The 14,322-nt window shown below is 54.2% G+C and overlaps 2 protein-coding genes across 2 annotated transcripts; one reads left to right on the top strand and one right to left on the bottom strand.

The window, feature by feature from the left end:
* The first annotated feature begins 341 nt into the window (after positions 1-341).
* Positions 342-5,445, top strand: VSIG2 (V-set and immunoglobulin domain containing 2). Its single transcript, XM_057552420.1, has 7 exons — positions 342-935; positions 1,313-1,476; positions 2,061-2,268; positions 3,076-3,234; positions 4,195-4,314; positions 4,426-4,570; positions 5,313-5,445. The coding sequence occupies exons 1-7, from the start codon at positions 527-529 to the stop codon at positions 5,443-5,445; spliced, it is 1,338 nt and encodes a 445-aa protein (XP_057408403.1). The 5' UTR covers positions 342-526.
* A 319-nt stretch (positions 5,446-5,764) lies between these two features.
* On the bottom strand, positions 5,765-12,964 carry NRGN (neurogranin). The gene is made up of 4 exons (XM_007183433.3): positions 12,818-12,964; positions 7,218-7,444; positions 6,972-6,989; positions 5,765-6,561 (listed from the first exon to the last, which is right to left on the bottom strand). Exons 1-2 carry the CDS (start codon positions 12,830-12,832, stop codon positions 7,223-7,225), a joined length of 237 nt encoding a protein of 78 aa, XP_007183495.1. The 5' UTR covers positions 12,833-12,964; the 3' UTR covers positions 5,765-6,561; positions 6,972-6,989; positions 7,218-7,222.
* Positions 12,965-14,322: the final 1,358 nt, after the last annotated feature.

The raw sequence follows: 14,322 nt of genomic DNA, 5'->3' as shown, positions 1-14,322 counted from the left end.
GGGATAAAATTGGTGACTTTCTGCTGGAGCTTGAGTGCTCACAGCTCAGGTGTGTGTGCACTGAATCTCCTGTTTCCTCCTCAAGGGCAGGGGAGAAGAACCTGACTCCCGCTCCTCTCCCCCAGACCACTGAGTCCTTACCCGTCTTCGTGCCCGTCCAGCAGTGATACCCCTCGTACTGGGGGGCAGCCAGGCACAGGATGTGGTGGCGGTGTGTCCACCCCAGTCCTGCCGCACCTTTTCCTACCAAGGGTAGGGGCTCCTCCAGATCTCAGTTTCTCTTCCCCTGGAAATGGGGTGGCTCTGGGAGTGGGGAGGGCTTGTAGTTTCCATGGAGACTCCTGCCTCAGCAAGTGGTGATAAAGGTGCCAAAGAAGGGATCTCAGAGGAGTAACTTGAAGAGGGGCTGAGGGGCTCAGAAGGAACAAGACTCTGAAGGGGGTGGCAGGGTCTTGGCCTGGGGCTGGAGCTCACAGTGTGAGACCCCAAAGTGGTGACGTCATTTGCCAGCTCCCAGGTTCTCAGAATGCCTCCCTCTTCCTCCTGGGTCACTCCTTCCCTACAGAGCACCAGTTCTGATCCCTCTCCTGCCCTGAGGTGCCCGCCCCAGGCCCAGCCCTTTCCCCAGGGCCTGACTGCTTCAGAAATTGGGGGGAAGGGGACAAAAGAAGGGAGTAGGGCTAGAATGATTCCTGTCCTGGGGCCTGGAGGAGGGAGGCGCACTTCCTTACCTGAGGGCCAGGCCTCTCCCCTTGTTTGCTCTGAGATAGCCAGTCTCGCTGGGGCCTGGCACCAGGAGGCTGCCCTGTGGGCACTCGCTACCTTCTCCCAGAGCCAGACACCCAGACGGACCGACAGCCGGCAGGACGCGGCCATGGCCTGGCTCCCGGGGCCCTTCCTCTGCGGGGCCCTGCTGGCCTGGGTCTGCTTGAGTGGTGAGGAGGGGGCCAGTGGACGGCGGTGGGAGGGGGCGGGGGCAGAGGCCGGGGAGAAGACGTCGAAGGCCGCTGGGAGGGTGGAGGACAGAGGAGGCCGGCGGGCCAGCAGACAAGTTGGGCCTCTCGGGAAGGTTTAACCACCACCCGACTTTTGTTTTCCTTTCCCCGACAAGCACACCCTCGGACCAGGCCCAGTCTTGGCCCTTTCAGGTCCTTTCACCCAAAAAGCCAGTGGTGTGTGGGCTCCTCCCTCCTGGAAACCTCAGGTTTCAGGAAGGGAGGGATGGAGCGGAGGGAGTTGAGCCCCAGGGGAAGAAGGGCACCCTGGCCGGGTCATCTGAGTGCTTCTCCCGCCGGCCTCTCGGCCACTCCAGCCCCCGGGCTGGCCGTGGAGGTGAAGGTGCCCACCGAGCCCCTGAGCGCGCCGGTGGGCAAGACCGCCGAGCTGACGTGCAGCTACAGCACATCGGTGGGAGACAACTTCGCCCTGGAGTGGAGCTTCGTGCAGCCTGGGAGGCCCGTCTCCTCGTCCCAACCCGTGAGCTGAGGGCACCCGCGCGGAATGGGGGGCCCTCCTGCCTTTGGCGGGCTTGGCCAGGAGAGGCAGGAACAGGGGACCCACCCAGAGATGAGGGCGAGGGGGTCGGAGAGGGCGCATTTGTGGATCAGTATGCTTAGATGAAAAAGATCTTTCTAGATCTTCTTAGGAACGCAGTCTCTGTGAGGCTATATCGCACATACAGCCCTGTGTATCCAACTGCCTCCCCCAGAGTTCCGCCATGCAACCCCCATACGTTAGTGCCACTCCGGTGTCAGTTCATAAACCCACCAAGGCTAAGCTGTTGTGATTAAAAGCAGGATAAAAATGCTGCCCCCGCCGGGAATGTTTGCTTCCCCTCCCCCCAGATTGAGAGCATGCTTAGCGGAAAGCAATGAATCTAGTTCATTCAGCACCTGGGAAGGGATGGTATTTGGCAACATAGATCTTCCTGGTTCTGGCTACAGAGTATCAGCTTCCCTGGCTGCTATAAGGGAGGGGCTTCTATTATCCGCTTTGAAGAAGGACTACAGAGTTGACGCCAGGTGGCAAAAAGCACATATGTGTCTTCTGCTTCTCCCCAGATCCTGTACTTCACCAATGGCCAGCTGTATCCAACTGGTTCTAAGGCAGAGAGGGCTAGCCTGCTTCAGAACCCCCCCACAGGAGGAGTGGCCACCCTGAAACTGACTGATGTCCACCCCTCGGACACTGGAACCTACCTCTGCCATGTTAACAACCCGCCAGATTTCTACACCAATGGGTTGGGGTTAATCAACCTTACTGTGCTGGGTGAGGCAGGCTGGGGACCCACCAGCCACCCACATAACCTGAAAGATTGCACTGGCCCTGCTAAATCCTCCCCTATCCTGATTTCCAGCCCAAGGGCCCAACTGCACTGGGGACCCCGAAGGAAAATGCCCCCTTCCCAAAGTCATCCAATCCTACCCCTGCTCCATCCTCCACAAAGAATGCCTCCTCCCTCAGTCGCTAGTGAGGGTTCAAGAGAAAGCCCTTCCCACAGATAGGGATCTGAGTCATGCCCCTAGCAGCTCCATCTTTGGGGGAACCTCCCATTTGTAGCTAGGTTTCTGTCCCTCTCTAGGTCAGTAGCAGAGAGGGGGAGTGCCCGTTCAAGGAAAAAGGGCCCCTATCACTAAGCACTAACTTTGTGTTCAGAGCTTCCATCTCACCCCAAACTAGAGCCTGCTTGGAGATGAGCAAGCAGAAGAAACTATTAAAGGGCCTGGAGATGTTTAGATGGAAAAGAGAAGACTTAGGAGGTGGTGTATGACAGCTGCATTCAAATATCTGAAGGGCTGCCCTGGGGAGGAGAGATTTTTTTCATTTCTCTTTGTGGGCCCAGAGGGCAGGAATTGGGACCAACTGGGATATTATACTAACACAGATTTTGGTTCAACATGAAGAAGAATTTTCTAACAATCAGAATTTCCAATAGTGGAAATCATTTCCCTGGGACGCAGTGGTATGTGAATAGAGGTGGACCGCTACGTGGTAGGAGGTATTGAAGCAGGAAACCTAGCACTTCATGGGGGTGGGGTTAGAAGATGGCTAAGGTACTTCCTGTGATTTTTGCAGTGCCCCCCAATAGCCCCTCGTGCAGTCAGAGTCGTCCAAGCTCCGTGGGGGGCTCTGCTGCATTGAGATGCAGCTCTTCCGAGGGAGCCCCCAGGCCAGTGTACAACTGGATCCGCCTTGGATCTTCTCCTACACCACCTCCTGGCAGCATGGTGCAAGGTAAGGGCCCACGCCATCAAGGAAGAAGGGACTCAGAACCTGGGCAAATCTGGCCTCTAAACTCCACACACCCACAGTACAAGTTCCAAGCTTGCAGGTATGAGACACACTGCTATACCTTTCCCCTGCTTCCTTGGCTCCCGTTATTGTTCCCTCCTGTCTTCCTGTACAGTCTCTGGCTGTGTGGTCCCTGGAGCATTACTCAAGCTAAACGTACTCCTGATATCCTGGAAGAGAGTGGAAGGCAGGGGCATTCTATGATTCCCACTTGCCTATTTTGGGGGTCAGGATTCCTTTTAGATTTCTTAAGGGTCATGAATCATTTCCAAACATCCTAGAGAGGAAGCCGAGGCAGAGTAGCATGGACTGGCTTGTATCATTTAGCCAGTTTCTTCAAGGAACCATGTGACTGTCTAAGAGCCTTGGCTTCTCAGCCTCCTCATGCTGGCTCCAGTGCCCTGGTTCTCCTCCCAGCCCCAGCAAACCCCTTTATCAATCCAGAGAGCCCCCAAGATCACCTCCCAATGTGTGCTCTTCCTTCTAAAGGGAAGGTAAGCAGCTTAGAAGAGCATTTGGGTCAGCTTAGAGCCACCCAGAGGACACAGTTTCCAGCAATCAAGCCCTTTTCCCCCAACCAAGAACCTGACATCAGCCAGTAGACACCACACCCCAATTCCACTGTGGTTTCTGAACCCTTCATGTGTGTGCTGTCTCCCCCTTCCCTGAAAAGGCAGCTGTGTAGTGTGGGAAGAGCACAGAAGTTGCAGTGGTTTTGACACTTCCTCTCTGGGTCACCTTGGACAATTACTTTCCTTTTCTGAGCCAGTTTCCCCACTAATAGAATGAGGTTAGTCCCTTCCTGACAGGATTATTGTAAGGATGAAATGAAATATGCTTTTGTCATAGTATAGCTCACTGTGAGTTGAATGAGTGATGGAACACTTCCTCTTTACCCTCTAGATGAGGTGTCTGGCCGGCTCATTCTCACCAATCTCTCCCTGGCTTCCTCGGGCACCTACCGCTGTGTGGCCACCAACCAGATGGGCAGTGCATCCTGTGAGCTGACCCTCTCTGTGACCGGTAGGGGATGCTGGGCAAAGGCTGGGCTGGCAGGCCTGGGTTGGGGGTCTGCATGAAGCTATCTGAGGCACCAAGGAAGGTCTGCAGCTCTGAGGATCCTGTGTCTCCTAGACCCTTCCAAAGGCCGAGTGGCCGGGGCTGTGATCGGGGTGCTGCTGGGCGTGCTCTTCCTGTCAGTTGCTGTGTTCTGCCTGATAAGGTTCCAGAAAGACAGGAGGAAGAAGCCCAAGGAGACATACAGGGGTAGTGACCTACGGTGAGCAGGAGGGCTGAGGGCTGGTGCAGAATGGGAAGAAAGGGCTTGGGTTAAGAGTTGGTGACTTCAGCCCTCAAACTCTGACACCTTTAGGGGGTGTTTCAGGGTGCGGGGTGCTGCTCAGCCCTGGGCTTTTGTGGTAGGAGTGGCAGTACATCCCGTGTAGTTGAGCGTGTGAGCAAAGTGTGCAGGGTGGAGGGCTTGGTTCATGAGCTGCCCTCACCCTCCTCACACTTTTCAGTAAAGTATAAAAGAAGAATTTTTACTTTTCACGATTTAAGGCCTTTTATATACATCGACAGGATGTGGAGGCCAGGAGTTGTCTGTCCTGAGCACTCAGCTGAGTTTAGTTCTTGTGTGTGGGGCAGTAAGGAAAGGAGAGGCAAAAGCCGCCTGTCATCAACTTTAGCTGTCAGTCATGGGGTCCAGAATAGGGATCAGAGCAACATTTCTCCAAGTGTGGTCCTCAGATTACTCGAACAGAAGTCACCAGGAGCTTGTTAAACATTCAGATTCAAGCCACTTCCTATCCCTCCTGAAGCAGAATCTGTGTGTGTGTGTGTGTGTGTGTGTGTGTGTGTGTATGTGTGTGTGTTGGGGGTGATGGGGCCTGAAATCTTCATTTCAACCAAAGTTCCACCATGATTCCTATGCAGTGAAAATTAGAAGCCCCTGGGTTAGAGGATAATGGTGCACTGAGGGATGCTTCCAGCCTTCACTTAGAATTGCCTGTGTTTATCAGGGAGGATGCCACCGCACCTGGGATTTATGAGCAAACTTCTGTGAGGGCCGATTCTAACAATGGGCTCCTGGAGAGGCCCCCGTCTGCCAGCACTGTGACGACCGCCAAGTCTAAGCTCCCTATGGTTGTCTGATTTCTCTCCCGATCCCTGAGGGGGAATATCAAGAATTAAAGCCTTTGGGTACCATATTGTCTCCTTCTTTCTGCCGGTATAGCGAATTCCTCTAGGTGGCCCAAAGAGTGTTACCGGTAAGGGAAGGAGTGGGCTTGAAGTCCCAGAGGGGATGCTGTAGGCGGGAAGTCTGGTTGGTTCCGAAGGTACGTTCTAACCTAGGTTCCTCTCCTCCCTTCCCCCTCTCCACCTCCACTTTTTGGTTCGGTCAAAGGAGATTGTTCAAATTTCGAACGGTGGCCTTGTGCACCCAAACTCCCTTCCCCTCTGGCACCCTCTGAACACTTGGACATTCCTCTTTATTGTTCACATTCCAACCCAGCACGGTCACATGCACACACGGAGATAAAAACCCTCCCGGCCACAGCCCCAGGAGCCCGTGGGGGCGGGGCCAGCAGGAGCAGGGGCGGGGCCGCGGAAGACTCCTCCTACCGAGCCTCCCCCGCACTCGGCCTTTGCAGAAACAAGCAGAGGGCTGGAGAGGCGGCTCTCGGGGTGCGCTGGGGAGAGGGGAGGGCAGATTACAGGCAGGTGTGGGGTTGGGGGTGTGAAATGGGGACTTCCGATCACAGCAAGGGGTATCCGACATCGTAAAAACCCTCCTCCCCTATCCAAAGTTCTGGGACTAAGGTGGGACGTGAACAGCGCAGAGAGGCATGGCGCCCCCTTTAGCTGCGCAGAGATCGAAAGGACTTCTTTTTTGGAGTGTTTTTGGGCAACGCTTAGGGCGCCCTCCGCAGAGCGCGAAGGGAAGCGCACCGAGGCTGCGGAGGCAGAGCAGCATGCTGGGTGCGGGGAGAGGTGGGCGAGAAGCTAAAGAAGGAAGATTTGGGAGCGCGGAGACTGGGGTTAGGGTCGGAAGGAAGGGCGAACGGGGACCATACTAGACTGGAGAACTAACTAAAAGGGCATGGCCTTAGTGAGTCCTCGACGGAGTCGGCCTCGGTGAGGGGGTCTCTGACAGGACGCAGAGCGGGCTCCTGAAGCTGGCAGGTTGGTGGGAAGGAGAGGATCACAAACACGGCAGGGAAGTCTCGTCGCTGCGAAGGGGACGTGGCATCCATCTCTCTTCGGGAACTGAGGAGAGAGAAGGTCTGACTGAGCACCTGCCCTCTCCCAGTACTTCCTCTCCCCTCTCCTTCCTGAACCAGGAACCAGGGCGGGGTGCACCAGGGAGCCCCGGTCACCCGGAACTGCCCACCCGGAGTCACTGAGCTGAAATGAGCCCGCGGCCGGTACGTGTGAGACGCTGGGTGCTTATGGCCCCCGGCCGGGCTGGTCAAACGCGGGTGACTGGGTATCTGCGTCGGTCCAGGTGCGTCCCCGTCGCAGTCTCAGGCGTCTCCAAGTGTCAGAAAGCCTGCCGGCGCAGGTGCATTTTCCCTGGCTGGGAGGAGGTGAGGGCGGGCGGAGGGAAGGGCTGGGGATTTGGTCCTTTCCTCCCGCTCAGGGGTCCCACCCCGCTGCTTCGGAGTCGTATTCATTACCTTCGAAAACGCTCAGTTCTTCGGTCCGGGGCGGGGCAGCAGGGAGGGTGGAGAGAGAGAAACAGGTGAGCGCTCCAACCCGCGGCATCCTCAGCCTCCTCCTACCCACCGCACGTCTCGGATTTCTAGGCCCCCGTCCTTGACTCCTTCCACACCCCTCTCCGCCCCCCAGCCGCCCTTAGTCTTCCTTGCTCCTTCGGTGGAGGGGGTCCGGGGTCGGGAAGGAGAGCCTGCGGCCCGCCTCACCTGGCCTAGTCTCCGCTGGGGCCGCCGCCCGCGCCTCCCCGGGCGCCCCCAGCTCCGCCAGGACCCCCGGGGCCCGGGCCCTTCCGGCCGCGCTCTCCGCTCTTTATCTTCTTCCGCGCCATGTGGCCCCGGAAACTCGCCTGGATTTTGGCAGCGGCCGCATTGGCACCCGGATCGTCCAGCGGGATGTCTAGAATGTCGTCGTCCGGCTTGGAGCAGGCGCTCTCCTGGGGGGTGGGGTGGGGGTCCTTGTGGGGTGACCGGGCCGAGGCCCCCCGAGAGTGGGGTAGGAGGAGAGTGTTGGGGGATTGAGACGAGGGCGACGCGGGAGTGGGAAGTGCAGAGAAGGACTAAGGCAGCGCCCGTGTGTGTGTGTGTGTGTGTGTGTGTGTGTGTGTGTGTGTCCTGGGCAGCGGCAGGCCAAAAGGAAGGTTCAGGGTCAGGTGGACACAGTTGTGTTCCCAGCTCAGGAAAGAGAAGTGCACGGTAGATGGGATACAAGACAGCCGGGTAGCCCTGAGTGAGCGAAGGCCCCTTGCCAGCGGCCGAGTTAGGGGAGCTGCCCAGCTGACTGGAGGGTGGGTTTGGAGGAGCAAAGTAAACCACAGCAGGGACTCCTGGATGAGGCTGCCTTTCCCCCGTCCTCAGAGGGTGCCTGCAGCTCAGAAGGGTCCCTTCTGAGTCCAGGATTCCCTGGGAGAGGGTTCAGAAGAACCGGCAGGCCAGTCCCTTCACTGAGTAAAATCGCACCAGAGCTCAAAGCTGGAATTAGGGTGAAGATGGGGCTTACCCCTCAGCGAGGCAGCCCCCCTCCACCCAGGGCTAGAGGCCAGAGACTGTTTTCCCATTGCCTCTCCATTTTGCACTGCTCCTCAGGATGTACTCAAACACAGAAGAGAGGAGATGGTCTGGAAGAAGCTACAGAGAAAAGGCTTCCCTCCAAAAAAGGACAAAAGGAAAATAGCAGGAGCAAGAAGCCCTTTCCATGATGTGCTCAAGAGAAAGGAAAGAATTATGACAATAGCTACCATTTAAGCACTGCCCTTGTTCCCGGCACAGCATCACGGAGTTTTACAGATGTTATTTTATTTAGTCTTGGCAACAACTCTATGACGTACCTTTTATTGTTATCCCAGTGTACCCCTGATAAAACTGATTAGAGTGTTGAAACCATACCTGAGGTCATACAGGTAGTTATCAGTGGACCAAAGAGTCAAACCTTTGTATGTCAGAGTCCAGAGTATACTTTTAACCCCTACTCTGCAGGTAAGCAAAGGCAGTCAAGAAAAGGAACCAAGCTCTACCACTTGCTAACTGAGTGGTTTGGGGCAATTTTTCTAATCTTTTCCTAACTCAGTTCCTTCATGTGAAATCAGATAATAATATCTACCTCTGGGTTGCGGGGAAGAATAAACAGTGCGATATGCAGAAAGCTTCTGGCGCCGTCTAGTTGGTCGATTAATGGTAGCTGTTATGATTCCTTTAAATGATAGTGAGTTGATGTGAAAGAGCTGTTTTTGTAGGCTAAAGTGGTCATATAAAAACAATTTCGTAGGGATCAACCTAAAAATAATGAGACCCACCCACAGGCTCCAGGTTTCTGTTTCTCCAGCAGCCTGCCCTAGCTGAGAATAGAAAGGGGTAGGGAACTGATGGGACTGATTTCAGAGGCGAGGCTCTGGCACGGAGAGGGCCTCAGCGCCCCCGCCCCCAGCCTGCTTCTTGCTTAGTGTTACTCACAGTGATGACGTGGGGTAGGAAGCAGAAGGGTACTGTGGAGTTAGAAGGGCATTTCTTCTTTGAACTGACCCTCTGGCTTCTAGGCATTTGCTTTTTTTTTTTTTTTTGCCTGAGGACTTCCACTACTTTCCCTGTGCTTTGCTTCTCTGCAGAGGTCTCACGCAGTAGTAGTAATTCAGTTCTATTCCTTTCCCCTCGCTCCATCACCCGTCCGGTTCACAGAATTGGGATGGGTGTGCGTGGGGCCTCAGTGATCACTGCCCCAGCCCGGTCCTGTCCTAGGAGGCACAGATTTACATCCCAGATGCCCTAAGCCCAGGTTTACAAATGGCTTCCTCTCATTATGGTTCCCAAGGCTGTCTTCATTTCCTGGGCTTCAGAGCTCCTCAGTTTGTGCTCAAGACGTCCACAGTTGATTTAACTTCGGTTAAAAGGAGTTATCAAGGGCCGGTGTGGTTGTGGAGGGGTCTGACACACTCTTTTTGTCTTTCCTGGATCTAGTGCTCACCCCCTGACATCTTATTCCCCACTTAGAAACAGAAACAACCCTTTTTGGATCCTTGATTCTCAGAGCTCAAGCCTTTCTTGGGAGAGTCTCTGGGAATAGGGACGCTTCTTCTCAAAAGAGGACAGTGCTCAAGAAAACATTCCTGAGCCCCTCTCCTGGACCAGCAGCTGTAGAGGTGGAGCGGAGGAAGGGGTATCTTCCCCCAAACATGCTGTGGTCACCACCCACCCCAGCTGGATCCAGGATGGAACAACAGGCAGAGCCACCCCCAGCACGCTGCTCCTCCCCGGAATCAGCCCCCTCTCCCTCCAGCTGAATTCTCAGGGCAGAGCTGGAGGGACAGAAATGGAGGGACAGTAAAAGGAATCCAGGAAGGGTCATGGTGCCTGGGTTGGTGCCTTCCAAAGCTAAGATCTGATGGTGTGTGCCTGAGAGCTCTGCATGAACTGGGGGGGTTTGTAGGAGGGGGAGGGGGAGGGGGAGGGGGGCAGTGGTGGGCAAAACACGAGCCATGGCTTCTGGCCCCAAATGGTCCCATCACTTCACCTCTGAGGGTCTCAATATCTTCAGCCACAACTAGAACTTGGCCTAGATGAATAAAGTCTCCTTCAGCTCCCAAATCCTAAAAGCTTTAAGAATGATCCCTGCCTACTGCTTGTTATATGCTGGGCCCTGTGTTAAGCGCTTTGCACACATTACCTCATTGAATTCCCATTTTACAGGTAAAGACACATCCTCAGAGACATTTTGTAACTTACGTAAGGTCACAGAGCTGACAAACAGTGATGGGATTCAGAAACCTGTGCTGTTAACCACTACCTCAGGGCAGGTAATTATTTCTATGAGTTCAGCTGGACCAAGTCAACTAGACTAAGCAAAAAATGGGTCCAAAAAAATGTTTCTTTGCCTTTTTATATTAAGTGAATTCAGGAAAGTCAGATATAAAGTCAGACTATGTAAATTGGCAACTGGTACATCTGAATCAACAGCTCTTGCTCTTAAAAAAAAAAAGCAGATCTGTTTTCTTCTTCTTATTTCTGTTTGAGCCTCCTTACAACGGAGAAAGAAGAAAATAAAGCAGGACTAGGTGTTGCCCAAACACCAGGTTGGATGGTCAGCAAGGAGAGCCCCAGAATGGAAGGTGAAGAGGGACCGGTCCTCACCCCCCAGATGTGCTCTGCTTTCTATGCACGTCCCAGCTGCTTCCCAGCACTGAGCCCAGCCCTCCGCAGAATGGGGTTGGGTAGGAAGATGATCAGTGCCAGCCCTGCCCCTACGCTCTGCCCCGTTACCTCTTCTTGGCCGCCACGCCACCCCCCACCCCCAGCCATACACAGCCTGACAACGGTGCTGTCTCTTGCTCAGTTCTTTAGCCCTGCAGGCCTAGGACAGGGCCTGAAAGGGGAAGGCTCCGGTGTAGAGAATGCGCTGGAGGAGGTGACCCAGGGTGCTGGGCCTCTGGGATAATTATGCATTTGCCTCTTCTGTACTGTTTCGGTGGGCAGCTTCTCCTTTTTTTAGGGGACACTTATTCCAAACATGTCTACCAATCCCTCAGTATGGCCTTGTGGGCACCCAGGAGCATGGTCCAGGGCAGATCAGAGCCTACAGGCAGGGACCCGACATCCTACTCTAATTAGTCCTGCAGGTACCAGGGGAGACAAGTTACATTCCTTCCCTGGCTTCTTGGAGTCTTTGCTCTCTCACCTCTTTCCACTGACCATTCTTCCTACCTTCCCTTCCCCATCATTCATACCACCTTGGCAGTATTTCCTCTCCCTTACATGTGTATCCAGAACCCACCATCCATTTATTGTCTCTGTTTTGTAAAATACTGCTGGGGGTGAGGAGCCCAGGAACCTCCATTAAGAGCCCATTCCTCCTTTCACAACCAAAAACTGCTTCCTGGGGAATAACAAACAGAGGAGAAAGACTGGAAGAAAATATGTTATTAGAGCTTTCTCCAGGGGGTGGGATTGTAGATGATTGATATGTTTCTTTTTTATACTCTTCTTTAGTTTTTAAATTTTTCTGTTATGACCATATTACCTTTATAATGAGGAAATATAGTAAATGTTTATAGGAGAGGTTAAATTACAGCTATTGGCATCAGACAAGGCTAGTGTCCCACCTCCACACTTAGAAGCAGTGCCTCCTTGGGCAAATCATTTAATCTTTCTAAACCTCAGTTTGCACATCTGTAAAATGGGAAAAATATCTACTTCACAGTGTTGTTGTGATGATTAAACATAAAATGTTAGGTACATGGTAAGCATTCACAAATTGACAACTATTATTTGTATTAATAAGAGTTAAACATCATAACAACAACCACAACCACTTGTCCCTAAGTTCTTTCTGCCTCTTGGTACCCAGACATAGGGAAGTCTCACCTCTTCTAAACTGGTCTATTCTTTCCTTCCAAACCTCACTTTTTTTCCTTTTCTAAGCAGGCAAAGTCATAACCTCTTGTATCATTAGCTGGGTTGACCAAACGGCTGAGAATACAAGACTTTGGAGTAGGACTTTCTCCATATGTAGGGGCTAAAATAAAATAAATAAAAATATCAAATAAATGAACAAATAAATTGTATACATGCATGATCACTGCACTCCTCGACTGTGCCAGCAGCCTGGTCCTGTACCAGGCGCTTTCATACCAGAGTACTTTAACAGCAACCCGCTTTGGCATTAGGTCTCCGTGTGGGTGCTGACAAATTGCAGACACTTCCTTCCCTCGCCAGCAGGGCTCTCTCGCGGTCACTTCACCCAGCCCCCTCCAGGGCTAGAAGGCGTTGGAGGTCTCGCCAATCCCTCCCCAGAACCACACGGACTAGGCTCTTCGCAACCCATCATCACTACTAAGCTAACCAATAATAATTGACTATCTCACCCGGCGCTGTACAGGGCGCGAGGGTCACGAGAGTTAACCTGTCAGCCCACCGACGGCGGCGGCGGTGGGATGCGGAATGGGGCGGGGGACGAAAGCCAGGGGAAAGGAGTCGCGGGAGCTTCGCTAGGCGACGGTTTCCAGCGTCTCTCTGGGGGAAGTTCCTCTTCCCGTCTAACCTGCAGCTTCCCTGTTGCAGAGCCTTGCCGAGCTCCCAGACCAACCTAGACCGCCTGGCGGATGGGCGCCCAGACGCCCCCACGAGTTGGGGAACATTCTTCCTAGGGCTTTCAAGTCAGGCGGGCTCCTTCCACCACCCACCACCCACGTCTCAGCAGGCACCCTTATTGCTGCTAGGTCTTCTGCACCCACTTCCATCCCTCGCTCGCCCTACAGGGGCTTCTCGGGTGCCCCTTCCCCCAGTCCAAGCTGAGTGCCCGTCCCCCAGACCCTCTAACTTACGGTGCAGCAGTCCATGCTGGTGTTGGGGGCCCTTGGCTGGGACGGAGGCTGGCGCAGGGGGTCGGTGCGGTGCCGGGTGGGGACTCTGGGGCAATGGGGAGGCAGCCGACCGGGGCCAAACCAGCCGCTCAGCTCTCGGGTCCTCTCTCCCGCGCTCGGCCCTGCGGGAGAAAGTAACCTGAGCCCTGCGGTCGAGAAGCCAATCAGGAGAAGCCTTCGGCAGGGTGGGCGGGGAGATTGGAGGGGGACCACGCCCCCTCTCGGCTCCCTCCGGCTTGCTCCCCCTCCTGCCCCAACCCCTCTGCCTACACACTTCCATCCATTCCTCCTACACACCCCCATCCTCCCAAACTCACCCCCGATGCTGCCGAGGCGGCAGACTGCCAGGCAGATGTATGCTGGCGCAGGCAGAAGGAGGACCCCGACATCCCGGGCACAAATACACTCGCATCTGTGCACAACACCCCTCCCACCCACATAGAGAAAAGCATGCACCCCTCACCCACCTCCCCACGCTTCCACAACCTAGCTAGAGTGCCAAATATGGCTCCCTCTACCTTCCCTCCCCCTCAGTCCTCAAAGAAATGCCCCCTAAGACGTGCGGTTTAAAGGTACCGTCATCGCTCTGCTGTGGAATGGAGAAGGTGGGCACACATAAACACAAAAGCTCACGCCTGAGCCCCACAGGCCCATATATGATACTCCCCAGGCTCACTAAAACGTGCACTTCTTCAACATACAGACACTACAGACACAGCCTGCAAAAATAACTACACAGACCTTGTACACACACTGAGCAGATACATGCAGACGCCCTGTTATGTGCACACACAAGCACACACATCCACAGGCAATCACACTACCCGAAATGTCTGCATTACATATCTATCTATCCATCCATCTATCTAAATGCCCTGCACTAAACAGACAAAATCATACGTGCACAACACCCATTTTGTATGTATTTATATATGGATATGGGCACTCTTCCTTCCCACTCACTGAACCACACTCTCCCTAACCTCTTAATCTACTGTTTCTGAATAAGACAAAAACTAACCACTCTCACCCTTGCCCCTGGGAGGAAAAAAATACTCTCAACCCAGTATAGGGAAATATCAGAAGTCATCAGTTCTTTAGGTCCATGATGGAGGAAGGATGTGGGCTTTGTGAGAGGCCCGGGAAGGGGAGATAGGGGAGGAGCGGCCTGCCACTTTCGTGGTCGCCAGCCTCCCCAAACCGGTCAGGGTACGAGAGCTGGCAGTGTGGCATGTTAGTGAAGAGAGTGGGCCACCTCTGAGAAAACTAGAAAGTCTTTCTCAGCTGAGGTCCCAGAGGAGGGAAGGAAGAAAGGAAGGCTGCCCTTCAGGCCTGTTGACTGAAGCAGAGGGAGAAGGGGAAAAATGCCCTGTGGCTCTGGTCGGGACAGGGGATCCTGCAACAGCACTGCTGTGAACCAACAGCCCCTGGCCAGTCCTAGCATGGCTGTCACACGCTTCCTTCTT

The sequence above is a fragment of the Balaenoptera acutorostrata genome, chromosome 9, assembly GCF_949987535.1.
Source record: "Balaenoptera acutorostrata chromosome 9, mBalAcu1.1, whole genome shotgun sequence".
NCBI lineage: Eukaryota > Metazoa > Chordata > Mammalia > Artiodactyla > Balaenopteridae > Balaenoptera > Balaenoptera acutorostrata.
This window is presented reverse-complemented; position numbering and strand designations above follow the sequence as displayed.